This window comes from Epinephelus moara, chromosome 19 (assembly GCF_006386435.1).
Source record: "Epinephelus moara isolate mb chromosome 19, YSFRI_EMoa_1.0, whole genome shotgun sequence".
NCBI classification, from domain to species: Eukaryota; Metazoa; Chordata; class Actinopteri; order Perciformes; family Serranidae; genus Epinephelus; species Epinephelus moara.
The window spans coordinates 10,949,241-10,965,566 of NC_065524.1; the positions used below are offsets into that span (position 1 = coordinate 10,949,241).

Here is a 16,326-nt window from a genome sequence, read left to right on the forward strand (position 1 = left end):
GCCTGCAGTAGAAGACGAGCTGTCTAAGGGCTGAGGCAAGTACTTCCCTGGGTCATTAGGACTGCTGAATGTTCATTTGATGCTGTGGAGCAAGGAGCCTGGAATAAGTCTAAGATCAAAGGCACTCCCTGACTTCAGGCCCCTCTGCTGCATGATCCACTGCACCCAGTCGATGGGGCTTTGCAGTGAGCTACAGTACACTGGAACACATACTGATTCCCTAAATTTTTTTATTTTTAAACTAGCAAAAAAGTTTTACACAACCACTGAACGACATGCTGTCCAGGCTTAAAGACAGAGGGACAAATTTACATACAAGATAGTGCACATCACGTTTGCTCTTTGACGTTAAGTCAATTTGCATACACAATCTGCATGTTATCAGTGCCTGCTTTACTGAGACAGCAGCCCATTGCACAATCAGCACAGAGGACTGCCTTCCAGTTAGATTCTGCAAGTGGCGGGATTTATCAGAGATCCCCAATTACAGAAAAGAAATTTTAAAGTCTCCATACTGAACTTAAATACTCATGAATGAACTAACGAGATTCCAAAACATCTACGTATGCCACACTTCAACACCTAAGATCAATGTTTTGTTATTCAGTAATTTGTAATATCCCCTGATCTGTATGCCTATCATTAATGCAACAAGACTCATTGGATTACACTTCAAAGCAAATGACACAAACCCTTTGTTTGCTGTGTACTGAAGCCACCACGATGAGTGCAACTATAGCTGAGACAGAGAGACAGAGAGAGAGCTATGTGGGACCGAGCAGCTGGGTCAGCAGAAGCTCAGAACAGAGCAGGTGAACAAAATGTACAGTGTCTTATCAAAAGAATAAAATTACAAGCCTAAAGTCATTTTACAGTTGACTGAATGTTAAGTTCAAGTATAATGAACACAAAACCACCAGCCCTTGCTCCAGCATGGTTTGATGCCATAAAGTAGTCAGATACTCATATTGTCTCGTTTCTCCAGTAACTATATATGTGTGAAGGCAAAAAGTGTGCTTTAACAGATAAGAGGTATCTGGGGTATATTCTTACAGGCCAGTAAACTATCCATTTGCAAAATTTTAATGAAATGGAGATTCCTCATGGAGATACAAGGGCCAGGAGGCTAAGTAAATATCAAGTGTGTGTTCAGCTATCCTGACAAGTGAAAATTTTCTTGCAAATGGGAGATACGTTAAAGAAATACTTCACTGCTAGAAACATGGTCTTTTGATAAAACTAAGCTGTCTTTTGAAATCAGTGCTACATGACCAGAGAAAACAGAGAACAAGGGCTGAGGCATTTGCTTTTGCCCAAGAGGTAGAACACCAGAACCAGAACCAGCACCACACCAGACCGAATTACCGTCCCGCTGGTGATGCAATGTGTGGTTGGCTGTTTTTCCAAAAGAAACAACGTGGCGGGCAGCTGGTAACAAAGTATCTCGAATTACAGTTTAACAGGGAGCTAAAAAACGTCTGAAAACATTTGAGGTGAACAATAGGTAATGCAGTGACAGAATCTTGGTTCAAATTTGAGCAGCACTGCTTAGTTTTACCTTCTAATCTCAGTTTTTTCAGCCTCTGTTTTTACAATGCAGTAAACAGTATGGTAGCCACGTCTTGATCAAAAATTCTTGTATTACAGCTAAACAGTGCACTAAAATATGTTTTCTGAAAAATAGGGGATACAGTAGTATAATCTTGGTTTATATCTGATGAGCACTGCCTAGTTTTACCGTTTTATCTGAGTCTGGTCTTGAGTTTGAGAGAGGGAGAGGTGATGTCTCTCTCTCTCAGTCTGTTTCTATACCCTTTGTGTCAGTGGTGGTGCGCATATCATGGGGAAGTATAATCTGTAGTCCAAGCAACAGCCCTAGAGCCAGCAAAAATTTGCTGAAAGACACAAAATGCTTCATCTAGCAGATTTAAGCTGATAAATGAGCAGTGAGATCTGGCCACTGATAAGATGGAAGACATTTACAACAGTTCATTTACACATGCTAACCACGCTGTTATGATAAAAAGCTGGTTGAAAATTACCAAAGTATTCCTTTAAGAAAAAGTTATCATGTTTCAGTGAAAACTGAAAGTGAGGAAGAGGAATCTGTACCTATTGATGTGTCGTCAGCATCCAGCACCATCTGGAAATCATCAGGGGCCAAAAGAAGACCCACAGCAACCAGGATGGGACGACTGTCTATCTTATCTTGAGGCTGAACGTCCCTGGCCTGAAAAAGGGAGGAAAGAGTTTGATGTCAGAATTAATTTGAAGCCTTTACTTAAGCACTCTAAGCAAGCACACTCCTCTGTGACTTTAAAGTCCAACAACATACATAATAACACAACAAAGTTTTATCTTATGGCATACGAATTACCCTTACTCTTGTTGCATTACATTTGTACTGAATGTGAGTTAACTCTTGGACTGATTTGACTTTAACACCCAAAAATCAAGCAACAGCTAAGTTCTGGGGGATAGGATGCTCTCACGGTACCTCTGGATGATTGCTGTTGATAGGCCAAGTATGTTTTTGCATAAAAGTCTTGCCTTGTTAGGTTTTAAAGAACTGTTTCATTTTGTAATGTTAGACTGTTTGACACAGATGCTGGGCTGTAAACCTGCTGCATAAGCATAGCGGCTTTATCCTCAATCCGGGAGGGCATTTGGTAGATGTTCCCTCTGAGCTGCAGGAGGCGGAGAGCTGACGACAGGCGTTCTCGCTGTGTCCCGTTATCTAGCGCCATGGCTTTCTGAAGGTGAGTCAAAGAAGCCTCAAGGCGCCCGTCCTCCTCTTCAATCGCTGCCAGCTCTGAGTGGACTTGACAGCGCATCTCCAGCAACATGCTGGGAAAATAACACACAAACACTTCCAGCATGAACTAATATATTATAAATGAATAGAAACCATATATATATCTCATAGTGCTTTTACACTACATGCCACATTCACCCTTTCACACACATTCATTCATACACTGGTGTCCAAGGTCTCCATACAAGGTGCTCATCAGTTTATAATTTACACAGACTCAGCTGTCGGGACAATTTGGGGTTCACTATCTTGGGGAAACTTCAAATGCACAATGGGGGAAGGGCCCGTGGACTGAACCGCTGATCTTCATATTAGTGGACAACATAGTAGTAGTAGTAGCAACATCCAGCTACTGCATTTATGTGTTTTTCCTCAAAGCTAAAACTCTTTGTCTGCATGACCTTAAAAAACCCAAGAAAACATGATTAAAATAATCATGCCGTATACTTTATCTAAAAATAGTGCTCCTTTGGACATGCCTGTTAAAAAAGGTATGTCATTTTTTTGGTGAACTAAGCCGAACAGATGTTCAGTGAAGTGCAAACACAACAATAAAAACTGGAACGCCCTGAGACATTAATACAAAACCATGTATACCGACGAATTTCAAGAAAGTGGGAAACCTCTGCATGTCCTCCAGTACTTGGGCCAGCCTGAGCAGAGGTGTCTTGATGTGTTTTCGGAGGTTGTGCTGCAAGAGGGGCAGACAGAAGTTCCACTGGGTAGCACACACTGCCTGCATGGCCTGAGGGTCCCCCTCCCTCACTGCAGTCTGCAGCCACTGATCCAGCTTGCCTACTTCCTTCAGCCGGGCCTGTGGGATAACGAATACAGATTGAGAGTGTCTCCTGTAGCAGTGACAGCACAACACTTCTATCATTTGGCAAGTATACTTGGATTGAACTAGATTGAATATGTGGTGCCAATTTTTAAATGGTTGGTTTTCACACCAAAATATTAAATGGTACAAAATGAGATTACATGATCCTGAATCCCCCTAGAATTGTTTTTCTTGTGAGAGAGGGAAAATCTCCCCAAAAATATACTGAGGTGATTACAGGTGTATGATAACTGAACTTCTCCACTGAAAATCTAACTGATAAAGTGCCTCTAAATGGGTTAACAGTTCTTAGGCAGGGACACATATTCCAGTGAAGAGGGATTTCTGGATTCACTGCCTTTAAACAAAGACTGAGATTATAGAAATTATTGTTTAATCAGGACTCTGACAATGGGTCCACTGCCTGCATAACATGCAGCAAAAACACATGGCTGATAATTCGGACATATGATTGAGCACCTCCACACTGGCTTTGGAATAGTCATTCATCTTTGCCTCTCTTTTCAGGAGGTTGATTTCACAGTTGACGCATTCCATTATTATGCGTTGTCCAATACTCTGAAAAGACAAACACACAAAAGTGTCGGCAGTGCACAGAGAGGAGGATGACAAATTTACAAATAAGTGCTCATATTTTATGCCAAAGTTATTGAGCATGCAATGTTGCTATTATGTTATCACTTCCCCTAATTCTCAAAGCGTGTAAGAGCAAAAGTGGCATTTATGAATTAAAACTACATGACATAAGTTCTACATTGCTGAAAGAAATCAGAAGTACAGCAACCTCTTTAGCTCTAGGGCTTGAGCTCAGTTAATTAATCTCATCTATTGTCAAGTGGCTACTTAAGAGGGGATGTCAAATTCCATGCATAAATTTGCATGTTTATGTACAGTTTCGGCATGGAGCCACACTGCTGCCTGAGGTTTTAAGAGAATATCGGACACTCACAGCCTCTCCCGCCGACTTTAGCTCTTTCAAACAGTCGACTGCTACTTCCTGATGCTTCACTTGCAAGGCCAGCAGAGCCAACTCCAGGAGGAAGGCAACTCTGCAAATCCCAGATAAAACATAATTTATACAGTTCACAACACGTCAGTACAGTAATCTGAGCCATGTACTGCCCTTGGGATATCCATATGTGGTTTTATGATGGGGGAAGGTTTAGGAAGAGGACAGGGAGCAACAAAGGTAAGCTTGATGGGTAGGAGATTTGTTTAGGACACTTTGGGTCACAGACCTGTCAGCTAGTTGGATGGGTGTTGAGCTCTGAAGAGGACTGGAGGTTACGGGTGCAGCAGATGCTTTGGCACCATCCACCAGGAGATGAAAAATCTGCTTAAGTTCTTCTCTTGTTGGCTCATCCTCCTTTGTTTCCTTCAACCTGCTACAAAAAAGCATGAAAAAACAACTGACAACAACAAAAATATACAAACACTTATTCATCCAAGAGTATGCATGCATCTGTATCTTCATCTGCAATATAATGCCAAAGATGGCTGGGTCAGACTGCTGCCAGCATTTATAGCTGAGCTGAAGAACCATAAGGCGCTCTGACATGTTGACTACATGCCTGCAGAAAGATGGTGGGGGCTGGGACTGGGTTTGTATTATGCCACACCAGAGACCATGATACTATACCATTACTGTATGCAGACAGCTGGATAAACCTGCTGACTATGGGTTGCCAAAGGCTATGCTGAGAGCCAGTGGATCAAGTCTGAAGAGCTTCCAAGTTAGCTGAAATCATACATCCTTCAGGATCAAAAATGCATCAATATCCCTCTGTAAATCCTACAGCTTAAGAAAATATGGCATATATAAAAAACACACTTTGCAAGTTACAAAATGGCAAAACTATGAACAAACCATGGCTGACCATTAATAAGGTCATAACTGATAAAGGTCATGACTGAACTTGCCTCTTACATTAGCAGAAAATGATTCTATAAAGCAAACATACAATCAATCAATGACACACATGCTTTCAACACAACGTTGCCTTCACAATTAAAGCAGATCAAAGGTTGTATCCTTGGAACAATAGAGCTACAGTACTCCTTTTTTATCTTACTGCAGATAGATGGAATTTGCTTTCATCATGAAAGCACAGCAAAATAATGCTTCCGCAAAGCAAATCCTCCGGCAATTTCAGAGCCGACAAAACATACACCATTACCTAAATATAAAACAGAAACTTTCCTTACTTTTTAAACTCCTGTATTTTGTAAATGACTGCTAAGGTAGTATACTGCCTGCTCATTTCAATGAGGACATCATCCTCTGTCAGCTTGTGTTGTACCTATAAAGAGAAGATAAAAGGTCAAAGTTACTCTTTATTTACTGTCCTCAAGGTTTTACTAAAATGTTTCTGGCAATTAAGTGCATTCCAGAATTCCACATAGTCCACACAAAGCCAGTGTTCAGGCTGGTACAGGATGGGGTAGATTTTATAAATAGGGTCAGGTTATGAATGGATTAAACCAAGGGTCAGGGTTATGGTATAGGTAAAGTCAGGATTGTGGTTACACAATCAATGAAGATGCAACAAATAGGCAAATGAGTATTGGTTGTTTGTCATGTACCAACTTTCAGCTACTTCAGTAAAGTATTACCAAGTTAGTCATAGTAGTATATCAACGCTGTCCCATGAAAACCATGTATTTATATATTTGATGACTGTTTGGTATTCAGATACATTCAAGTATTAAATACTCTTTAGTGTGTTGATTTTCCTGCCAAAAAAACACCCTAAAAACTCCTTAACAGCATTTAAATACATGCTACAAAGGTTAGACCAAAGCTGGTTTTCTTATTGTCATATTCTTATGACAAATTTACATTTTGGAGATACATGGTTTTTACTGGATATATTAACTTCCCAAATAAATGCTACTACAAAATTCTTAACCCTATGGGCTCTAGTTTCGCAGACCGGGCGCAGCGGAGGCGCAGCGCACCTGCGCATTGCCAACTGGGTGTGGCCAGGTGGATTTTGTAAGTTTGGCACACCGTGCGCACTGGCGCAGCTCCTCCTCTTTCCCACCTCCGTCCCTCCTACCTGCGCAAGTCGGAAAGAGGGAGGAGAGAAGGCGTGGAGTGGGTTTTACACAGCCCATTCATATTACACCAATCAAATGAGCCCCTCTCCTCGCCCTTAAATGCGCCGCGCGAAGGCGTAATGAGAGTTTACTCAATTCGCCATGGCAGAAGAGAGCAGCAGCGTCAGACAACCAAACTCCTCCCAGGAGGAAACTTATGTTTTGGTCCGGGAGGTCCAAGCTCGCAGTGTCCGAATATACGGAACTGCGAGCAGACCTCCACGGGCTGATGATGCAAAAGTAGCCTGGGAGGAGGTCACCACAATTGTAAATCAATGTTGCGTTTCTCTCGTGCACGCGCGCGCGCTCTTTCTCTCTCGCAGTCTCACTCTGTTTCTTTTCTTTTGACTTTTCTAAGATGACAGATGCTGAATATATACTCCCTATCTGATGCTGTGGCTGTTTGTGGTTGGCTGAGAGGGATGTGAACTCATTAGTTTGCAGCTGTGTTAATCAAATCAGGTTGGGTTTCCATTACGCGTGCCAAACGTGCCAAACGGTGCCAATCCCCTTTGATCTGACATCAGATGTGACGGGACAGTCGATATAGAGATACATTTATGTGCTGATTGCAGATAGTTGCATTGAATAGTGGTTTTTTGGGTATTTATTGCATCGTTAATGTGCCTGATATTCTGGAAACCTGCCTGTGAGGTTTTGGTGACGTGTGCGCACTGTCCGCCGGTCAGCCAAACTTCGGCTTACACCGGCTGCGCTCCCCCTGCGCTGACAGTAGACCTGGTTTCAGCTGGCGAGCTTTTAGCGCACCTTCGGCGAAGCCTTTTGGCACGAAACTGTCACTGCGGCAAGCTGGATCTGTCGACACCTCCCCCTGCTACGCCACCACACCTATCTCAGCGCACCTCGGTCTGCCAAACTACCAAACTGAGCGCGCCTCGGGTTGCGCTGCTCGAAACTAGCTCTGCTCGGGGTTCGACACCCTGCACCACCCTGCGCTGCGCCGGGAAACTAGAGCCCTAAAAGTGATTTTACCAAGTCACACAGATATGCTGTTTACCAGTAACATAAAGAGTCTTGGATAAAGATGTGGCGTATGGGACTTGATAAATTCTTCTGACACTTTGGCAAAACTTGCAGCATCTTCCATTTTCCCTGAGTCCAAGAGACATTTGACAAGATGCCTGTATAAGAAACAGAGAGCAAATGAGACTATTTCAGTGTGAAAGAACAGTGCTTTGCAATGGTAACTGGAGTATTTCCACAGCATATGGACACTACTCATGTGCGTTTTACTAGTCTCCATTGTTCTATGCTGTATACCAATTTCCTTGTTAAGTACTGTACAGACACCTAGCTCCTGTACATCAAATGTAATAAGATATAATGGTGTTGTACAATTGCACTGTATTCTACTAAAAGCTGTTTCGCATATTTTGTTGTCAGTGAATTTGTAAAGGTCATGTTTGCTGGCCAGCCACTCTTACACAGAGGATACTTATCTATGAATTTCAGATACTCTATAACCAGTCCTATTAAAGAGAAAATTTTATGTGCATGCTCAATCAGTGTTGATGATAAATGTAGTCAACTGAAGCGATAAATTCCTCAAAGCGTGCTATATTGATGGAGAAAGCTGAGTTCTCCATCTTGTGGAGCTATGCCAGCAGTGCCTACATGTACCAGGATGCATTGCGCATGAGCTTCTGAAGTCCGAACTCTTTCTGAATAATTTCTTTGGCAGCCAAACACTGTAATGTGTCCTTGTCCATAACATCCTCTGCACTCATATTTTGAGATGCCATTTTGGTTTCATGGAAATGTAGCTAGTTCGTAATACAAGAGAAGAGAGTTCTGTTTTCCAGTGACATCTAGTGCACACACCCTGGCTACCCGGAGGTGGAGGCTAGAAATCCAAGCTGAAATAGCCTGTAGTTCTTTCTAGCCTCTAACTATATCACTGACACATTACATAATGGTGCTGGATGCAGGAGGAACAACAAATTTTGCAGCTGCAAACTCTGGTTTCTTGCTTCAACCACATTTACCATCAACACTGACTGGACATCCACATAAAAGGTTGGGAATTTTCACTTTAATACCATGACTAACTGTATTACTGATATTACACTTCACCATTGGTACTTTAGGTCCTCTGAACAAAATTAACTAACATTTGATGCTGAGGTGTCATGGGAAAACATGATAAAACAGCTCTCATAAGAACAACTCTGGAACAATTCTCCACTCCATTTAGGAAAATAAAGCTAAAAAAAAAACTAGAGAGCCAGAGAGCTGTAGTCACAAATGGACTGATGGTTAATTAGCTCTGTGCATCATCCCCATGAACCCACCATGTGATTGGACACAATCAGGACTGGACTTATTCATGAAAAAGAAGTAAGAGGGCATTTGCAGGGTCACTTGCATCATGAGTTCAGCCCTCCAGCCGTGGTCCTGGTCTGCCACCTCCTCCAGACTCTGGATCACCTGTCTGAGGGAAGGGACGAGGTGGAGGCACCGCCCTGGCTGCAGCAGAGGACGCACTGTCTGGTAGTACAGCACTGAGGCATTGAACACAATGTAGAAATATCTGCAAGAAATAACCCACATGCAAAATCAGTTGACAGAGGGCACTGAATTATTTATATGATGCACATGCAAGCCATTTTATCTCTAAGCACAACTCAATTTAGTGTCAACTCTGTATGTAGAATCTCTGTGAATTGCAAATGTGCGTGGATTAACCATCGTCCAATGAGCCTCAGGAGAGCATCCTGTATAAGCCTTCCTATGTAAAATGAGGGAAATTTATGTACTCACTGCGCTGTTTTAGAGCAAATTGTGTGAACACACTATTTGAGTGCTGCTAATTTATTTACCAGAGAGTATGTTGTGCATTAGTCTGGGCTGGATGTATTAGATATGTATTCCCATTGGCGTTAATTGAGATTGCTCATTCAGTCTTTTTATTGACAGGTTATGAGCTCATTAGTAAAGGGATTCAGTGCTGATTGCTTGCAAATGCTAAGCTGCTATCTCCCAACACATCTTTCAGAGCAAGGAACAAGGGAACTTTCACAATTTCTATTATTACATCTATGTTTATCATCGTTTTTGCCCAGCTCACAGATACTGTGAGTCAGCTGTTACAATTTAGAAGCAAACATGCTGAATATCATCCACTTGTGAATACTGGGTCGGGGTTAAGCATGACAAATCACGTTATATTTCAACAATGCTTTCTGCAAATCAAACCTTCATGTCCCAGCATATATCTTATGCAGCAGACTGAACCTTCATAACCTATCATATCTAAAACAACATTCCCTGTTGTGAATATTTCACTTTCATTGCGTGTTTTTACAGGCGCACCTTGGCACTGTAATGGCAACTGCGAGCAATATCAGAGATGATAAGCTGTACATGGAATAAATTGGTCAACTTTCTTGACACTGTTAGAACAAAGCCAAGTGCTGTACTGAGAGGTTGCATACCTTGGTTCATTCTTTGAAATTTCAATAGCTTTAAGAAAACACAGCACGGCCGCTTCAAAGTCTTCCTAAAATAGAAAATAATGGAAAAGGGGAAGTGAGACCTTGTCACATTGTACAAACATACAAAGATCAGACAATCCAACTATTCAATAAATGCCACATTTTCAAAAATACCAAGAAAAACTTCAAACTGCACTAAACTTTGAAAAGACAAAGAGCTACTATATGCCTTGAAGAATCACATTGTGAAAAAAACAGTTGTTTACAAAGCTAGTATGTCCGCTTTTAATGCAAATAAGCAACAGTATATCTCTACTGTAACTGTGTTTGTGTAGCTCATTGACAAAGACACACAAATACACACAACCCCCCTGAGGAGATGTGGCCAATTTACTGTCCTCACCACACTCCCAGTGGCCGGCGGAGACTTCAGCAGGCCCTGGCAGAGGTAGGCTCGACACAAAAATTGATTAGCCGGCGGATTCCTTTCAAAGTACATCTTTAGACACGCTGTGCTTATCTCCAAACAACCCAGCTGAAAACACAGAAAAAGAGACTCACAAAGGCCAAACAAAATAAATATTTAAACGTTATCCACAGTTGTGTCAACTGATTTTTTTTAATGCTTGATGCATTATTAAAACAATTCAGAGATGGCTTAATGTATGTGTGATACACACTTATTTTACGCATGACAAAAACTGTCCTAATTGCAGGCTGTTGCCCCTGAAAATGTCAGTACTGCAGTATATATTGCCTCCTGCTACTTGTTAGATAAATTCACATGGTGTACTTTTCATTCAAGGAACTGTAGTGCTGTCAGGGGACCTAATCCTATAACAGAAATGTTGCATACTGTAAGCTTTTAAGTACTTTATCATTAAGTATTTCTTTTTTTTTCTCATGCCAGCAGATCATAAAACAAGGTGAGCTTAACAGTTATAAACATTGCATCAGTATGTTAAAAAATTTCTTCATGCAACAGGAATATTCATGCTTCTCCAGAAAACTGAAGAATATTGTGAGGTAGCTCTGCTGAGGATGGGGACTGATTCAGTATTCAAACAAGCTTGAGACTCCAAGGCAAGCTGCATTTTCACTTGCTGTATGATATAAAGAACAAATCACATTATGGAATATCACTGTGTTTCATTATTCAAATATGTTTCATTCGCCCTAGGACAGTTCAGTCTACATTAGTGAATATTCATCATTATCCCTGACTGGGAGAAAAGATAGATTTAGCTAACTAAGTTACTGTACGACAACAGTGACATCATGAAATCTGAGATTAGACCCTCTAGCAGACGGGGTCCTGCTGAGGTTTTTATTTCCATGATTTTCCATATCAGTGCTTATAGATACTGCCATCAACAAAGCATTGGTGTTATTCAATCAACAACTCCAAAAGGATCTAGTTCCTGCTTTATTTAATCAAACCAAATAAATCCTCTCTATATGCCAATAATGTCAGTAATAACTCTGAAGCTTCCACGGATGAAGAAGTGTACGCATCATCACAGTAGCAGGCATTTACTAATATAAATGAGCTCCACATTTTTTACAGTCAGATGTGAATCTTTCATTTCTGGAGAATGCTTGAAGCATCATGTCTTATGTGACATCTCAGCAGTCATGAACTCCTCACAACATAAAAACACTCCTCACAGCACTTGGGAGGCAAGGTTAGAGGCACAGTCAGAGCATTGTGTTTTCTCATATCAATCTTTCAAACAAAGGATTTCAGCATCAGACTGACTCTGATGGCAGCATTAGGCCAATGTTTACACCTACACACTGGCCTATATGACTCAATATGAACCCAGTGACATTATTTTTATTAGTTCTACTGTATGACATGTAGTAGTTTTGGTATTAAGAGTTAGATCTTATGCAAGCCTAATTTACTAGTTGGTCGTTTTTTCAGACCAGACAAAAACGGTCCCTATTCATAAACCTGAATGTCCTGTTCTTTATTGCTAGAGTAGTGTTATAACGTCATTAAGAAATAATGTCAGTCTCATATTAATATTGAATCATCATTATATAGTATGATATGTATATATATATATATACATATCATACTATATATATATATATATACATATTTATCTCATACTATACAATGATGATTTAATATTAATATGAGACTGACATTATTTCTTAATGACGTTATTTCCTCTCACTGGAAATTACTCACTGTCGCAGAAAATACAGTATGTCCTCCAGCACCCCTGTCCTTAGTCACATACTAAGGGGGACTCATGGCCTAACGTTAATGTCTACCCTGCTGACTATATCCTGAAAAAGTCTACATTAACAGGCAGTGACTCATCCCTGCCTCTGTCTCACCTGCAGAGCTGCTTCCGCACAAACAACGTACAACTCAGGTGCAACGCGTGGAGTTCGTCCACTGGTTCCAGCAACAGGTATGTCCCTCAGCAAACGGTACGCTGACTGCAGAGCTCTGGAGTCTACACACATTAACGTTACACGATGTTAAACAGTGACTGCGTACTTTCACAACTTGTTAAAACTACAATTGCCCCAGTTAATGTTACACAACAAACCTTGGTGCTCCTTTGCCTTGTTTAGATACTGACGAATATCCAGGTCCATGTCAGGGGAGAGTAACTGGCGTAAGCTGATATGTTTGAGCTAATAACGAGTTGTGTCCGTTAGCTAACGTTAACGTTAGCTAGCTAGCATAAAACTAATTACGCTACGGCAGCCAATTTTTACATTAGTTTTAGCGCTACCATAGTACAACTGAACAGGTGTGTGTGAAACTATATAGTCTACAAGAATGCAAAATCGTTAAACCTCTAGAAAAGACATGCGTACAAATGTTAAATGCGGTGTCAATGTAAATATACCACCGTTTCTTTCATTAACAACTGGCTTCACCTTTACGTTACTATCCAACCGTCAGTGTCTGAAGTTAGGGAGCGTTACTAAGCAACCAGAGGGTGGGCTTGAACTACGGTAAGCGAATGGGACTAAAACAGTTGACACAACATAAAACAAAATGTTTTCCAGGGGAGAAGGAGGGACTGGAGCACACTGATCGATTTACAGCCTTTATTAAGGCAAACAGACTAACATTTCAGCACCACTGTGTCTTCATCAGTACATTTGACTCTGATGAAGACACAGTGGTGTTGAATTGTGGGTCCGTTTGCAGTATTAAAGGCTGTAAATTGATCTGTGTGCTCCAGTCTCTTCTTCTCCCTTAATTGGAAATTCTCTGTACTTTAGCTGAGAGGAACCTGATTTGGCTGCATGCTGTTGGATAACGGCCAGGGAACCCTGTTTCAGTGAAAGGCATCTTAGTATTGATTGACTAAAAGCATTTCACGACACTGACTACTGGCTTGAGTTTAAACAACTAAACATAGTCTCTAAAATCAAATCAAGTAGGGGAGACCAGGGTTGGTTGGCACACTTTTTAGACTATGCCATTTTCCTCTTGCATAATGTATGAAAGATCTTCTAAACAGCAGCAAATGAAATATTGAGGTTTAGCTATAAATTAATGTGTTTTTCTGTCACAAATTGTTATGGAAGTCATTTGTGCCAACCAGCCCAATCAGGGGGGTAGTTGGCATGATGTTAAAATGCTATAGTTACAAAAACATGAAGCAACCAATGGAAATAATTTGAACATTTATTCCAAACAAGAACCAGAAAACATTAAATTTGATCTGCCCATTTTTTAGAACCAAACCTTTTGAAACAGCTCATCAGTAAAAATGTCTAACTGTTTTTGCCATTGACTATTCAAAAATAATTAACTAAAATTAACAAGAAAACATTGTTTTTAATCTTGCAAAATGATTTTAATACAGTTACAGTTGCAACTGTTAATTTTAAAATTGGGTGGTACATGTACTGCCAACCAACCGAGCTCATATTCGACCGGACTTTGTGATGAAATTATGTTAACCGGCTACCATCAAGTCTTGGATCAAAATAAAGCTGATTCCTATCCATAAGTAAGAGTTTTCCAATATCTCTGTCTAACTCAGTTTTATTATACGTTTAGTCCACAGACCACCTTTGTATCTTTGATACTACAAAACCGAAATGTTACTCTCACCAAAAAAGTTAATGACTTTCAGATGTTTTAACCTAGTGAATGATTACAGGTGAAGGAAGCAAATGTTTGATGTTACATTTTTGTTTTTTGACCTTTAAAGGACCAGAAAATAGCTGTGTGCCAACCAACCCCAATCTCCCCTACACTTTATTGGCGTAATTGATGTTAGTTAGTAAGATAGTAAGATATACTATATATATATATATATACATATATACAATAGTGAAAAAAGATTAGATTNCACACACACACACACACACACACACGGGTACATAAAGCACCTCTTCATGCTTGCAGTCCCAGTGCTTCTTAACTTCAAAGTGCATCATTAGAAATCAGGCCACTCAGTGTGCAAATATAATTTTCTTGGTCAAACCAAATACTCCTATTGATGTGACAGGGGACAAAGTAGTGAGGCAAGGCAAACCACAGTGCCTCTGCCTATAATGGACCTGGGGTTCCTAGTTTGAAGTTTAATTGACGGAATCATGTATTACCTGCCACAATTTCAAAGCAGCATAGCTCCTTAGTGGCCCCTAAAGCAAATCTGTTAAGCAGTTCATCGTGGGATCTGTCTAAATATACACACAAAGAGAATATTCCCCCTTTGGGATTGCTTTAAATGTGAAATATATAATTATTTACTGGAAGAGATTTTTCCTCTGTCACTTGACCTACTTAATGGTTTGAGTTGGTGCTTTTATTTGTTGTTTAAAAATTCACAGCTGTCACAGCAACAACAGTGCTTTGCTGATAAATATGAGGTTTACTGTATGCTCACTGTTGCAGGGAGAAAAATATAAATGCTGTATTCCTGGACATTTCAGGGAGGTGATGTACAAATCACTATGAATGGGCCTCTAAAAGTGATTCGGTCAGATGAACTCGTGTCTCATAAGTTTGAATAAAGATCTTTATGCAATTCTAAATCTCAGTGATACAACTTATGTCACCTTTACTGTAATGGCTCATTTAAATGGATAAAGACCAAACGTGCTATTTTAAAATAAAGCAACAGAGCAAGAAGTTTTGTTTTATGTTAGTGATATAATCAATTCATAGCAGACCAGAGTCTGTCTGGATTCACAAAGTCAGTAGCCAGGCAATCTGGCCAACACAGATGGTGCTATATGATGATGAATAGGCTCCTAATGTGTTTGTTCAGGCTGTCATCCAGTATAATACAACAACACACCTGCCTTGCTGTGTGGCTTACAAGAATTGTTACTGTTGTATAATGTTGTGAAATAGAATTTATGAAATATATTAATTTCACAGACTGTATAAAATAATGTAGCTACCGTGATGCCACCCACTGCTTTGTGGACTCTTGTTTTGAAGCCTTGAGTTTGGTATTTGGGCTGTTGCCATCTTATGGCCAGAACTGGCCATAATTGGATGAGAGGGTGGAGCTGTGGAGGAGTAAGGGATGGATTTGACTCGTAGACTGCAGCGAAGCCTAGTAGGAAGCCTGTCACTCAAGAAGCCCCAGTCTTAAATATGCATAAGTTTAAGCCTTGATAAAATGTGAGTGTAAAATGTAAATTTTCTGCATCAACTACCACTGTAAAAGAGATGTCTGTAAACCTCTTGGCAGGACACCTCCAACGATTTGATTCCATGATGTCATAACAATGTAAAGTCCATGCGCCAAGCAGGAACTGGTGGTTGGACCCAGCAGGAGAAACACCAATGCACATATTCAGTGGGCCACATATCGCCGAATTATACAATAGTTAGTTCCGGCCCTGCAATCTGATTGGTCGAGAGACAGTAAAACCGTGATGATATTGGAGTACAACATCACGGTTATTTCACTGTGTAAGTATCACTCCGTCTCACAGCTGATTGCAATCAACAATCAAATCAAAACTGACGGTTAGTGTCAGTTAGGTCAGCAGTTGCGTTGTAGGCTAATTAATTCATCCACTGTCAAACAGCCAAAAATATGGATTTATTTCCTAAAATAAGTTTTGAATTGAACTATGAATGGTCATCAGAGGAAGATGAGGGAGAG

General features: G+C 40.5%; 1 protein-coding gene across 1 annotated transcript in view; it reads right to left on the reverse strand.

Annotated features, from left to right (window-relative positions):
- LOC126406622 (cilia- and flagella-associated protein 46) overlaps window positions 1-13,134 on the reverse strand; it is an 80,003-nt gene extending 66,869 nt beyond the window's left edge. The window contains exons 1-13 of the mRNA XM_050071034.1: window positions 12,781-13,134; window positions 12,563-12,684; window positions 10,614-10,745; window positions 10,211-10,275; window positions 9,142-9,306; window positions 7,774-7,897; window positions 5,862-5,956; window positions 4,895-5,041; window positions 4,606-4,705; window positions 4,116-4,214; window positions 3,439-3,629; window positions 2,622-2,847; window positions 2,113-2,230 (exon numbers count right to left, since the gene is read on the reverse strand). Coding sequence (XP_049926991.1) covers window positions 2,113-2,230; window positions 2,622-2,847; window positions 3,439-3,629; window positions 4,116-4,214; window positions 4,606-4,705; window positions 4,895-5,041; window positions 5,862-5,956; window positions 7,774-7,897; window positions 9,142-9,306; window positions 10,211-10,275; window positions 10,614-10,745; window positions 12,563-12,684; window positions 12,781-12,829 — 1,633 coding nt within the window. The 5' untranslated portion in view covers window positions 12,830-13,134. The remainder of the gene's footprint in view (window positions 1-2,112; window positions 2,231-2,621; window positions 2,848-3,438; window positions 3,630-4,115; window positions 4,215-4,605; window positions 4,706-4,894; window positions 5,042-5,861; window positions 5,957-7,773; window positions 7,898-9,141; window positions 9,307-10,210; window positions 10,276-10,613; window positions 10,746-12,562; window positions 12,685-12,780) is intronic.
- Between the last annotated feature and the right edge of the window lie 3,192 nt (window positions 13,135-16,326).